General features: G+C 45.1%; 1 protein-coding gene across 1 annotated transcript in view; it reads right to left on the bottom strand.

The window, feature by feature from the left end:
* IL18RAP (interleukin 18 receptor accessory protein) overlaps positions 1-13,965 on the bottom strand; it is a 30,448-nt gene that overhangs the window by 2,716 nt on the left and 13,767 nt on the right. Inside the window, exons 5-9 of the mRNA XM_027554773.1 lie at positions 12,465-12,615; positions 7,088-7,153; positions 4,810-4,933; positions 2,651-2,802; positions 1,426-1,563 (exon numbers count right to left, since the gene is read on the bottom strand). Coding sequence (XP_027410574.1) covers positions 1,426-1,563; positions 2,651-2,802; positions 4,810-4,933; positions 7,088-7,153; positions 12,465-12,615 — 631 coding nt within the window. The remainder of the gene's footprint in view (positions 1-1,425; positions 1,564-2,650; positions 2,803-4,809; positions 4,934-7,087; positions 7,154-12,464; positions 12,616-13,965) is intronic.

Genomic DNA, 13,965 nt, shown 5'->3' with positions numbered 1-13,965 from the left:
CGACTTAGCAGCAGCAGCAAGGTCTCATAAGATTCTGTTGGGGCTTCCCAGCAGCAAAGAATTTGCCTGCCAATTCAGGAAAGGTGGGTTCAATCCCTAGATGGGGAAGATCCCCTGGAGAAGGGAATGGCAACCCACTCCAGTATTCTTGCCTGGAGAATTCCGTGGACAGAGGAGCCTGGTGGGCTACAGTCCACGAGGACACAGAGTCAGACAGGACTTAGCGACCAAATAACAATAACAACAAATGCCGTTGTTGACTCAACTATTATAAATACACATAGATTCTAAGGTGTGCTGAAGAACTAAATGGAAACTTTGCTACTGCTACTGCTGCTAAGTCGCTTCAGTCGTATCCAACTCTGTGCGACCCCATAGACGGCAGCCCACCAGGCTTCCCCGTCCCTGGGTTTCTCCAGGCAAGAACACTGGAGTGGGTTGCCATTTCTTTCTCCAATGCGTGAAAGTGAAAAGTGAAAGTGAAGTCACTCAGTCGTGTCCGACTCTAGCGACCCCATGGACTGCAGCCTACCAGGCTCCTCCGTCCACGGGATTTTCCAGGCAAGAGACTGGAGTGTGGTGCCATTGTCTTCTCCGAATGGAAACTTTAGAACATCTCAAAAGTTAGCCTCTGGACTCTGAAATTGGACACAACTGGCTCATTTTCCAGCCCTTTGCATAATGCCTCTCAAATAGTATTATTGGAGAGAGGGGATATGTGTATACATATAGCTGACTCACTTTGCTGTACAGCAGAAACTAACACAGCGTTGTAGAGCAGCTCTGGGTGCGTGCTCGATCACTCAGCCGTGTCTACCTGTTTGCGACCCTGTGGACTGTAGCCCACCAGGCTCCTCTTTCCATGGGATTTCCCAGGCAAGAATACTGCAGTGGGTTGCCATTCCCTTCTCCAGGGGATCTTCCCAACCCAGGGGGTTGGATTCTGCCAATCCCCACTGGCAGGCAGATTCTTTACCAATAGTGCCACCTGGCAAGCCTGGCACGGACACGTCCTGTGTGCTTATGTTGTGCTACATGCCATTCTAACCCTCAGTGTGTCCATTCAACGAGCCCACATGGCATTCATTGTGATTACAACCCTACTTCACAGAAGAGAGAACGAAGGAGGCATGGAGATGTTAAGTCATCCACCATCTTGCTTTAGGATGTTGAGTGGAGAGTCATTTTTAAGTCCAATATGTCCTACAATAGCATCATTGGCAAGATTCCTAGTAACTGGAATGAGAAGAGATCATTTCTCCCCCAGGGGCCCAACCCTCCCAGGTGTAAAGCCACCAGACCAGCAGAAGGACCTCAGAAGCTGGGGGTCATGACTTTGCCCCTCAGGGAACGTGCGTGTCCCAAGCTCTCTCCCTCTAGGTCCATTCAGAGGGGAAGCAGCAGAGGCGAGGTGGGCCGTCTTACCCCCGAGCGTCTTGTCTTTGCTCCAGTAGGTTCGGTAGACCAGCACTATTTCAATCCAGTACATGTAGAGCAGTGCGCCCGCGGTCAGCACGCCTGCCAGGCCCATGACTGCGCCCAGGAGGATGTAGAGGAATACCACTGGGGACAGAGATGCGCGGGTGTGAGCTGAGCAGTCACAGAGGCAGAGCGCCCTCCCACACACCCACACTCAAGCAGCGCCTGCCCGGCACCTCTGCCAGAGGTGATTTACCAGAATCACTGCCATTGAAAACATTTCTCTTGATTCCGGACATGTCTTAGATCACATCTTGAAGGAATTGTCATAAAATAAACTCAAGAGAACCCAGGATAATGGCCAGTTCCTGACTGGGGTGACTGGGGAAGCTGACAAAAACTACTTTTATTTACTTTTCCCTGATAAGCTTCCTTCTCATTTATTGTAATTTACTTTCATGTGTTATCAAATCTACTAAAATCTAAACTTCCTGGAGCCCAGGGCTACTTCCATCTTGCTTTCTCACCTCTAAAGTACCTAACACCTGGCACCTTCAACCCACACCTCTACAGAGCATCCACCAGGCGCCGGGCATTACGTGTGTCCTAGTTAAGCCCCACAAGCATTCCAAACGTGCTTGTTCTCTCATCTCTATTCATTGGTGAGTAAATGATATCACCTTCAACTCTGAACTTCTTAAAGAAATTTGAAAGCCATTCCTTATCAAGAATTTCCTCTCCAGCCACAATCTGTGATATATACATGTAACTCCTAAACTGAGCGTTTTTCTCCATCTCCCTTCTTTCTCTCCTCCACTCGCCAAGTCCAGACCATCACATGCTCCGGATTTGGAAGCCAGGGGAGGACAATAAGAAAGAGGGCTAGGTCCCAGCGTGATGCCTGTCATGTAGGGCATGTTCTGTAGGTCTTTACAGAAAGAATGAATGAGTGAATGAACTAAGGAGTGAGTGAACAAATGATAGGTTTCTCCAGCACAGCCCCTGTATGCAGAATATTAGTAAGAGGACCAGCTCTCGGTCACTGATGTGAAACTTACAGCTGTGTGGCCTTGGTGAAGGTATTGAGTGAATCAACACAAGCAAAGTGCATGCTTAGCTTGGCATCTAGTGCACGTTTGTGGCTATCATCACCATGACTACTTTTTAGGGAAGTTCCTCTCCTCCTAGGTAAAAGCAGTTGCGTGCATTCTGCATCCCCCTTCAGGCTCACCTCCTGTCTTCTTTTTTAGCTGGATGGACTGAGTAGTGTTCCCAATGGAGTTCTGGGCAAAGCAAATGAACTTCCTGTGAAGATCACTCTGAGTAACTTTTTCCAAGAGGACAACACGTTCTATGACTTCATCCTTTAAGGTGGATTTAACACTAGGAAAAGAGGCAAAATACCACACCACTTGGGTAACACAGATTGACATGCATTAAACAGTTTTTGGAACTTGTATAAGCAGACAAACTGTTTGGCTTTCAGAAGAGCTGTCAGATAGTACAAGGAGATGCTGGAAGGATGGAGGATACTCAGGGATGAGCCACTTTTTAAAAATGATGGAGTTGGCTAAGCATCATACTAAGCACTTATACTAGAATATAATTGGTTGTTGGAGAAGACTTTTTAGAGCCCCTTGGACTGCAAGGAGATCAAATCAGTCACTCCTAAAGGAAATCAGTCCTGAATTTTAATTGGAAGGACTGATGCTGAAGCTCCAACACTGGCCACCTGATGCGACGAAGTGACTCATTGGAAAAGGCCCTGATGCTGGGAAAGATTGAAGGCAGGAGGACAAGGGGACAACAGAAGATGAGATGGTTGGATGGCATCACCAACTTGATGGACATGAGTTTGAGCAAGCTCTGGGAGTTGGTGATGGACAGGGAAGCCTGGCGTGCTGCAGTCCATAGGATCACAATGAGTCAGACACTACTGAGCAACTGAACTGAACTGAACTGATAATTGCTTGTGGGCCTCATCCGATCTTTCTTTCATGACAAATTCCCCTTGAGAAGAGATACTACAATTTATAAATGTCTAACTTCTACTGAAGGACTTCCTGGTGGCTTAGCAGTAAAGAATCTGCCTGCAGATGCAGGAGCCGCAAGTTCCGTCCGTGGGTTAGGAAGATCCTGTGGAGAAGGAAATGGCAACCCACTCCAATATTCTTGTCTGGGGAATCCCATGGACAGAGGAGCCTGATGGGCTACTGTCCATGGGGTTACAAAGAGTCTAACATGACTGAACAACTGAACAATAACAACAACAGCATTGTAAATAAAGCTGCTGTGGACGTGCATAAAAAAATAAGAAAAAAATAGCTATCCCATCTCTGGGTCTCATTTTCCAGGTCGGATTGTGTCAACTATTCCTCATGCCTCATAATTTTGGTCAGACTGCTTATTCCTGTGCCTTTTCCTCTGGATACACTCGGACCATTAAGGACTACAGAGTTCAGACCCTGACTCACCCCACTGTGAAAGGAGGACCCCACGGGGGGATGGGAGAGTCTGGCACGGGTGCAGAGTCTTCTCCAGTCTGTTGGACACACCGAGTCTATTCAAGTAGCCTGGGTCAGTGTGCCTACTTATTAGCATGGTGGGCAAAGCAGCCACAGCAAACTGTTCTACAAACAGAACTTTGAAACAGCTGATACAATTTTTTAAAAATAAAAACTTTTAAAGTAATTTTTAAAAAGGGACTTCAGGGACTTCCCTGGTAGTCCAGTGGTTAAGACTGCATTTCTAATGCAAGGAATGCAGGTTTGATCCCTGGTCAGGGAACTAAGATCCCACATGCTGCACAGTGCAGCCAAAAAAAAAAAAAAGTACAGGAAAAAAAGAAAAGGAGATAGGGGAGAACTTCCGATAGTCTAGTGGTTAAGATTCCAGGCTTTCACTGCCAGGGTCCTGGGTTCAATCCCTGGTCAGGGGAGTAAGATCCCACAAGTCACAAGGCCAAAAATAAAAAATAAATTTAAAAAGTAATAAAACAACTGAAATATTTAGTTCTATGACCCTCTTGACTGTACCCTGCCAGGATCCTCTGTCTATGGGATTTCCCAGGCAACAATACTGAAGGAGGGTGCCATTTCCTACTCCTTCCCAACTCAGGGATGGAACCCACATCTCTTGTCTTGGCAGGCAGATTCTTTACTTCTGAGCCACCAGGGAAGCCCATACAAAACTGCCTTTGGCCCCCAAATTTAAAATTAACTCACACTTTGCACGTCTACGCTTTTGCTTGCTCCACTAGCTGGCGCTAGTGGCCACACCATCAACCGTGGGTGTGTGTGTGCAGCTCTGGGTGGACATTTGAGGGGTTTTTTAAAGGTGAAAGACTTTTGTGGGAGTTGCAAAGAATAAGTTGGCTCATTTCCTTCTTACCTTCTTCCCTTGGGTGTTTTGATTTCCCACTCCTGGTCAGAATCTCTGATGTACCATTTTATCACAGGATTAAAGTTTATTTCGAAGCCAAATCGTGCCGTGCAGTTAAGCGTTAAAGGCTTTCCTGAAAAGGAAGGGGCCACAGAAAACAGGAAGGCCGCTGGTGAGAATGATGTGCCCTGTGAAGGAGGAAGACGCCACCTGGAAACTGTCCCCTGAGGTGGTCAGGTTCACAGGTAGAGCAGGCGTGCTGGACATAGCCAACCGTCCACCCGTCTCTCATTGAGAAACGTGTAAAACCAGGAATAGATCTCAAACCTGTGGCTATATTTACCCAAATGAAGACTGGCATGGTCATACACTAAGAGTTCTGATGTGGTTTCAGGATAAACACCAGGAAAATGAGCAGTTTCAGTGACTAGCCCTGTCTTCCAACGCTGCTGCTCAAGCAGTTACAAGGGTGTTGCTGAAGAATATTTTATAGGCAGTATTTGCATTTCTTGTTGTTGTCCGACTCTTTGTGACCCCATGGGCTGCAGCCTGCCAGGCTTCCCTGTCCTTCACCATCTCCCAGAGTTTGCTCAAACTCATGTCCATTGAGTTGGTGATGCTATCCAGCCATCTCATCCTCTGTCACCCTCTTCTCCTCCTGCCCTCAATCTTTCCCAGCATCAGGGTCTTCTCCAATGAGTCGGCCCTTCGTATCAGGTGGCCAGAAGCACTTGCATGCTAAATGAAAATCCTGAGGTTTTTGTGATTATCTGGATATTCAGCTCTATTTTGAATTGTGCTCTGTGGATGGGTGTGTACGTAACTATACTGCCTTCTTTCTACCCATTTTCTGGGGAAGGGTTATCCAGAAATTCAGTATTTTAACCATATAAAGTTTAGGGACTTCATTTGAAAACTCACCTTGATAATGCTTTTCCTACAGTAATAACTTTAACATTCACTGGTACCATAAACAACCCTCCTGCCAATGACGGAGACATGAGACACTCAGGTCCAAGCCCTGGGTCAGGAAGATCCCCTGGAGGAGGGCATGACCACCCACTCCAGTCTTCCTGCCTGGGGAACCCCATGGACAGAGGAGCCTACCGTCCACAGGGTCGCAAAGAGTCAGACACGACTGAGGCTACTTAGCACAGCACATAGGTAACTTGGCTATTTTTATATTAATTAATGCTTTCCTTCCTTCTTTCCTCCTTCCTTTAATTCTTGTGATGTTGCCTGTACTATTGGGTTGGCCAAAAACTTCATTTGGGTTTTTCCATGAGGTCTTACAGGGGAAACCCAATGAGCCGTTTAGCCAGCCCAGTAGCTCTAGTTCATTACCAGGATATACCGCTACCGCCACCTAGTGGTAATTTACCATATCTATTTTGACGTTTCTATAATGAGATAATATTATCTTCTTGTTTAGTCACCAAGTCTTGTCTGTAGCCCACCAAGCTCCTCTGTGGGATTTCCCAGGCAAGAATACTGGAGTGAGTTGCCATTTTGCCCTCCAGGGGATCTTCCTGACCCAGGGATCAAACCAGTGTCTCCTGCTTTGGTTCCTGGGTTCTTTATCCCTGAGCCATCAGGGGAGCTATAATTAGCACCTAAAAGAAACTGCTACACAGTGGTCTTTTACGATAGTATTACTTTTTTTCTTTCTACAAGGATAAATACTTTATTAGCACTTAAAGTAGCATTTATTTTACTGGCACAATCAGCACTTGGTTTTGAAGACAGCAGTTCTTACTTGCCCATATGGGAAGATGCAGATATTATTGAAGCTGACAAAATCAAAGGGAACCACTAGACATTGCTTCCCCCTCCACCCCAAAGAAGACACTACTTTGGAATACAACTTATTTAAACAGGGATTGTAGTATTCTCTTGTGGTTATCTTAAAGGCCAAACCAAACTCTGTGTTCATACATACTTAGTGCTGCCTAAGTTGGTAAATGGTTAAATTTATAATCAATGGACCTAACCAATCTATGTTCCAATTTATGTGGAGTACGGAAGAATCTTTTTTAAAAATCTATTAACCATGGTTGACATTCAAGTCACCCTTATTTCTCAATGCAATTTTGTGAGGTCACTTTTACAAACCATGGCTTCAAGAGATTTAGCAACTGTATAAGGTCACAGAACTTGTCAGTGGCCGAGTCGAGATTCACCTCTGGTTCTGTTTGACTTGAAATCCTGATGCTCTTCCTTGAACCACACTTAGACCTGCTCCCAGAAGCACAAGGTCATTCAGGGGTGATGACCCCACCCATCTTACCAAGTTCTACTTCCAAGGTGTCCTTGATGGGATCCAGAATATCTGGTTTGAGATTAGTGTTCTTCACTAAAAGATAAAAATAGAAATCATTATTTGCATTGGAAATATGAAGGCCTGGTCTGCAGGGTCACATTTTGATCTAATTTGGGGGAACTTTTCCAGATTTTATTCATAATCCATAAGACTAGAAATTCAAGTTTGCATGTGAAAATCATGCTTCCAGAAATGACTGTGACATCAGATTGCAGGTTTTGGCAAAACAGGAGTCCTTGATAAGTCCATATCTGTCCAGGTACATTTTCTTCCAGGCCAGCCTGCTTGCTGACCACAGACTTGAACCCTCATCTTTACCCTCCAAGATTGGTTTTTGGTCCATCTGGAGAAATGGAACAGGAAGGAGAACCCACCTGAGGAAATGCACAGGTCAGCCAGATTGGAGTTCACCTCTTCCTCCATCCTCAAATTTACGATTTATTTCAAAATAAAGGTGAGTTCAGCCCTTCATGAATCATTTATCCCTCAACTTTCTGTCACAAACTTTCAAATGTGCCTCCACTGTCAAACTCCCTCCTGAAGATGCCTCATCTCCTAAGATAGGAAAATCCACCTCTTCTACTCTGGGCACCTCCTATTCTTCTCCCACTTCTCAGGGACCTCCTTCCTTCAATTACACCACCTACTTCTTGTATCTTTGACTTTCTCTCTCTCTTCCCATCAGCATTTATCCTTGCTCAGTCTTTCCATCTTTTTTTTTTTTTTTGCCACTCCCCGCAGTGGCTTGTAGGAATCTTAGTTCCCTGACCAGGGATTGAACCTGCAACCTCAGCAGTGAGAGCTCAGAGCCCTAATCATTGGACCTCCAGGGAATTCCCCAGTCTCTCCATCTTAAAACGGAGTAAAAACACCCTTCAACTCACATCCCCACCCCTTCTCCTTCCTTCCCCGCTGAGTTCTGCAAGGAGCACTGTGTGTTCATTTCCTCCCCCTCCCCTCCCACGCATCTGATTTCTGCTCCCATCTCTCCACTGAAAGCCCTTTGGCCAAAGTTGCCAGTGACCTCCATGACCTCCTTGCACAAAAATCTGCTGGGCACAGCTGAGTTTTTAACTTGCTTTCCCTCTTAGTAGCTAGGTCAGAGAAGCAAATGGCAACCCACTCTAGTGTTCTTGCCTGGGAAATCCCATGGACAGAGGACCCTGGTGGGACCCTGCGTGGGGTCACAAGAGTCAGACATGACTGAGCGACTAAACAACAGCAAGCAGCCTTGGCTGCTGCCGGGCACGCTCTCCTCTCCTCCTTGGGCAGCACATTTCCGGGCCCCGAAGCTGGCCTGTCCTCCCAGTCTCTGCTCACTGCACTAAGCGCTGTGGGCTCCTCCTCCCGCTCTGCCTCTGGTGAATATCACTCCGCAGTTCTTTCCAAGTGGTCTTCATTGCACCTGCTCTCCATGTGGGGCAGCTCCAGGTGCCTTCCCCATGAGACCTCTCTGCCCTTGAAAGGGTCTCTCTCCTGCATCATCAGTTTCACTTGTGTAACTGCTCCCTCCTGCCCTTCCACTGATACCCACTTGCTGATGCAAATAATGACCCTTCTCTTCCCAGAGCCAGTGATCTGTTCCCGGGTCTCACCACATGAGGCCAAGCCTCACCCCCTCCTTCTTGCAACACCTTATCTCTGAGTTCCGGGGCAGTTTTCCTCTGTCCTCGCACCCCTGCTTCAACTCCTGTGAGGACGCTCCTCGTCCCCCACACCCCCCAGCGCTGGATGCTCTGGCTCTCTTCTCTCTGTCCTCACTCCCAGCCTGACCCCGTCTCCCTGGACTGTATGCCAACCATTCTCACATTCACAGCTCCAACTCTTACATCCCAGTCTGGTTTACCCAAACACCCACTTGTCACGGTGACTTGGTGACTGAAAGTCCTTTCAAGGCTAACACTGAATTTCCTCCTCATACTCACTTCTTGTTCGTCTGTCTCATGGCATGGTACCACGGTTTGCCAACTCATCATGCCAGAAAAGTAAACCGTCTTTGAGTTTCCTCTTTCATCTTGCACTTAAACTCCATCCACATGTTTTTTACATATATATAAAGCCATTTCTAATCACCTCTGCTAGGTCTGCTCAAACAGTAACCAGAGAGGACTTCCCTGGTGGTCCAGTGGTAAAGAATCCACCTTCCAATGCACAGGACAAGGTTCCAACCCTAGCTGGGGAACTAAGACCCCACATGCCATGGGGCAGCTAAGCCCAAGCCACATCTAGAGAAGCCCATGCACTGAAACTAGAGAAGCCCACACACCGAAATGAAGACCCAGCACAGCCCCTCCCCCCAAAAGTGACAAGAGACATCTTTCAAGAGCATAATTCAAACCTGTTGCTTCTTGCCTGTTCCCTCTACCAGCCCCCTATACCACATCCTGCCCTTCCACTTCTGTTCCATCCCATCCCAGCTCACCCCGTTCCTCCCCATTCTATCTCATCTTCTCTCAGTGTATTACAGAAAGTCCACCTCCTTGCCCAACTTATAACCTGGCTCTCGTCCTGGACTCCTCCTTTTCCCTCTTCCTCACTCCTGATTCCCAAGCCCCTTTACGTGTAACTCCTTAAATATTTCTGGAGTTCATTCACTTCTCTCTATCCCTCCATCCCTCCTAGTTCAGGCCGCCATCAGCAGTTGCCTGCTTGCCTGATAGTAGCCTCCTAATTCTTCTTCCTGCCTCCACTGTTGCTCCCCCAAACACATTTTCTGCACAATAAGCAGAGAGATCTATGTCAAAACCAGATCTATTCATGACACTCTCCTTCATAGAACCCTCAACAGCTCCCGGTTGTTCCTTGAACAAAGTCCAGACTTACTAGAACAGTGTGGAGTCAGTTCTGCTTCCAGATACCCTCAACTCACTTTCTTCTGCGCCCTGAATGCACCATGCTCTCTCTCATCTCTCGCACATTAGCTGTGCTGCTCATTCTGGCTGGAATAGCATCTTGCCCATCTTTTTGTCTTTGCCCCTCACTTTTCCGCTGGCCTCGGTACCCAGGTGTGGGTTTGATGGGCCTCCCTCATGCTTCACTGCTTCCCTTTCTCTCTATTCATCCTACTGAACCGTAGAAGCCTGAATCCTCCCGGTTTGTCCCACAAGATAGAAAGTTCTGGGAGGTCAGAGAAATGTCCAGATGCTCACTCTTACATCTTTAGCATCAAGCCCAGTGCCTGAAATGTATTAGATGTTCTACAAATACTTGTGTGAGAATGAATACATGAGAGGATGAACGAGTAAGTGAGGAAGACAGACATGATGACAGAGAAGGCATGAAAAGATGCAATGGATGTTTCAAGGTATCCTCTGGGAGAGAGAAAAGCAAATCCTGCCACTGAAAGTTTGATGGGGCGAGTTATCACGCCTGAGTGAAAGAGCAACTGCACTTGGAGGAGCAGCCAGTGCTCCATGTGGGCTATTTGCCTTCTAAGCCCTCACCCAAGGAACAACCTCTTATAAATGTAAATCTCTGACGTCGGCAGTGGTGGCGAGTGCGAGGGCCAGGAAGGAGACAGGTCTCGGGGTGCCTCATGTGGTTTGTATCTCGTAATGAAAGAAGAGGAAGTAAAAGTAATTAATGGATTTACTCAGAGCTAAGTCAACCATTCTGAGTGGTTATGTTTTGAGATCAGCCATACTTAAATTATATCATATAGTTTATCCATGCTGATATTTGTAAATCGCATGAGAATGACCCAACGGAAAGCCTGGGGTGAAAATAGACAAGTCACAGAAGAATAAGCCCAATGGGCCAAGAAACGAGTGACGGGGTATTCAACTTTGATAGTCGTCAGAGAAACGTAAATCGGAATGGAAAAAGAGAGTCCAGCTGAGACAAATCAGAAAGTCTGAAACCTCTTCTGACTTTACTGAGGCTTTCAATGGCCAAGTCAAAGATCTCTGTTGCTAAGTGTCACGTTGCAGTTGAAACTACGTGGGTTACTTTCAAATATCTTTTGATATTGATTTCTAACATGATTCCACAGTGATAAGAGAGCACACTCTGTATGATTTCAATACCTTTAGACCATGAAATTTTTGCACCTTGTTTTATGTCCTTGGATATGTCCCAATGTCTCCTGGCTTATAGTCTATGGAAACTTGAATAGAATGTATATTCTGCTGTTGTGTGAAAATTGTATAAATCTTAATTATGTTGAATTGGTTCACAGTGCTTTTCAGGTCTACTATATCCTTCTGCTTCTCTGTATATTCATTCTATTAATTTTTGAGAGTTTTATATTCAAACTCCAACTAAAAATCTATCTACTTAAAAACGTAATTGTAGTATATAGTAGAACTATATGTAACTTTGTTCTGGATTTTCTAAGTTTCTTATAAACATATTATCATACTTTCATAATTCAAAAAATAAAATAAATAGAAAGCCTGAAACCACCAAATATTATTAATATTTGGGACAAATAGGAATCTGTACATTGCTCATGGGGGTATAATTCAGCAAAATAATGCTTAAGAACAATCCCATGTGTTTATAACACAAATCTCATTTTATAACATAAAACAATATCCTACTTTATTAATGGAAATATACATACGTAGCAAAAGCATAAACATGTAGATGGAAACAGTGGGCTACAACTGCAAAGAGAGGAAGTGGGAAGGGCTGGGGACCCAGACCTCAAGCTCTGTCTATAGCGTTTTGTTTCAGTAAAGAAACAGTGGGATGGAAAAGCCACTGTTGAAGCTGGTGACCGGCACATGAGGGGCGCTTATCTCTGGATGTGAAACCTTTAGTATTATTTTTAAATGTATTACCACTCATGTGTGAAATACTTAATCTTTTTTGTTTCTGTGCATGAATCTTTCATTTTTTAATTAGGATTTTTTTTTTGAGGTGGATCATTTCAAAAGTCTTTATTGAACTTGTTACAATATTGCCTCTGTTTTATGTTTTGGTTTTTGGGCCAGCAGGCATGTGGGATCTTGACTCTCTGACCAGGGATTGAACTCACATCCCCTGCCTTGGAAGGCAAAGTCTTAACTAGTGAACTGCCAGGAAAGTCCAATATATATATATATATATATATATATATATATATATATATATAGTATCACAAAACAAAAAATCAGTGCGTAAAAAAACCAAATGTGACACCTGAATATGATCCACAAAAAGGCCTTCCTTAGAGGATGGAAGCTGGGTTAATGGAAAATTGATGTTTACCAATATTCCAGGCTTTTCATGACTATAGTCTATGACTATCTTCTTCCCCTCACCCCCCAAAGGGAAAAACATCACTAAGCCAAAGAAGATAACTTTAATTGGATAATTGGACTTGAAATATCAAATATTGAAACCAAAAAATCTCACTTACCAATGGTTTTCACATGAACAACAGCTCTTACTGTCCATGAACTTGAATTATCTGTCTGAGTGTAATCACACACGTACGTGCCCTGGTGATAGTAATAAACTTCATCCACTTCAATTGGGTTGCTCCTCTTTTCAGAGAGAAGTTTTCCATTCTAATGCAAGAGAGAAGAAAATTAAAGAACGTAACCAGAGAGTTACTATTCAGATGAAGTGCTGCTATAGCCAAACCTCACAAATCTGAACCAGAGAAGGTCAGTCAGACATAAGGATATTGCAGAAATCATACCCTCAAATTGTGAAAAAAATTCTGTGTTTGTATCTTTAGGGACACTGTAATATTTACTGAATGATGGGTGATAAGTTTATCATTAGTCTTGTAATCATTAATTCTCTAACCTTCACATAGCACTTGGCCTTCCAACTCCCCACTAAGAGTGTACCAACAAGTACTCCAATGGTATATTTCTCACCACTGCAGTCAAGGGAAAAGAGATTTAAAAAACAAAAGTAACAAAATAATGATAATCTATTACCCATGATGCTAAAGCTGAAATTCCAGTACTTTGGCCACCTCGTGCGAAGAGTTGACTCATTGGAAAAGACTCTGATGCTGGGAGGGATCGGGGGCAAGAGGAGAAGGGGACGACAGAGGATGAGATGGCTGGATGGCATCACTGATTCGATGGACGTGAGTCTGAGTGAACTCCGGGAGTTGGTGATGGACAGGGAGGCCTGGCGTGCTGTGATTCATGGGGTCGCAAAGAGTCAGACACAACTGAGCGACTGATCTGATCTGATTACCCATGTAGAGACTTCCCTGGTAGCTGAGTGGTAAATAATCAACCTACTAATGCAGTAGAAGCGGGTGTGATCTCTGGGTCAGGAAGATCCCCTGGGGAAGGCAATGGCAACCCACTCCAGTGTTCTTGCCTGGAAAATCCCATGGACAGAGGAGCCTGGCAGGCTACAGTCCATGGGCTCATAACAGAGTTGGACATGACTTAGCCATTAACAACAATGCATGTAGACTGCTAAGTTTTTTCTCTGCGTATTTCATATGATTATTCTAAGGATTCTCTGACTGGGTTTGCACAGACTACGCTTCCATTTTACAGATGAGAAACTGAGGTTCTGAAGTCTGTGTTTTACTCCATATCGTACAGCTCATGAGAGACCTGAGGATCCATCTACATTTTTCTGATTCTGAGTTTCATGTTCTGATTAAGGAATTTCCCTTCCACTTTGCCTGCTGACTCGCAGAAGCAGGAATTCCCCTCCTCAAGTCTCTGTTGTGTTTCCTGTGGCCCCAGAAAGAATTTCCAGTAGGTTGGCCAAGGGCTGAGAAGAAGATCAGAGCTGGTCAGAGCTGGGCAACTGCAGGTAGGAAGTCAAACAAGACCAAGAAGGGGGACAGATGAGGTTAGACAGTGTTTAGTGGATCTCAAGGATCAAGAAGCTTTTAAAAGGAAGCTTCAGAGCATGGGGTAAAACTCAGAGATGAA

The sequence above is a fragment of the Bos indicus x Bos taurus genome, chromosome 11 (assembly GCF_003369695.1).
Source record: "Bos indicus x Bos taurus breed Angus x Brahman F1 hybrid chromosome 11, Bos_hybrid_MaternalHap_v2.0, whole genome shotgun sequence".
NCBI classification, from domain to species: Eukaryota; Metazoa; Chordata; class Mammalia; order Artiodactyla; family Bovidae; genus Bos; species Bos indicus x Bos taurus.
The sequence above is the reverse complement of the archived record's forward strand: the minus strand, read 5'-3'. Positions and strand labels throughout refer to the sequence as shown.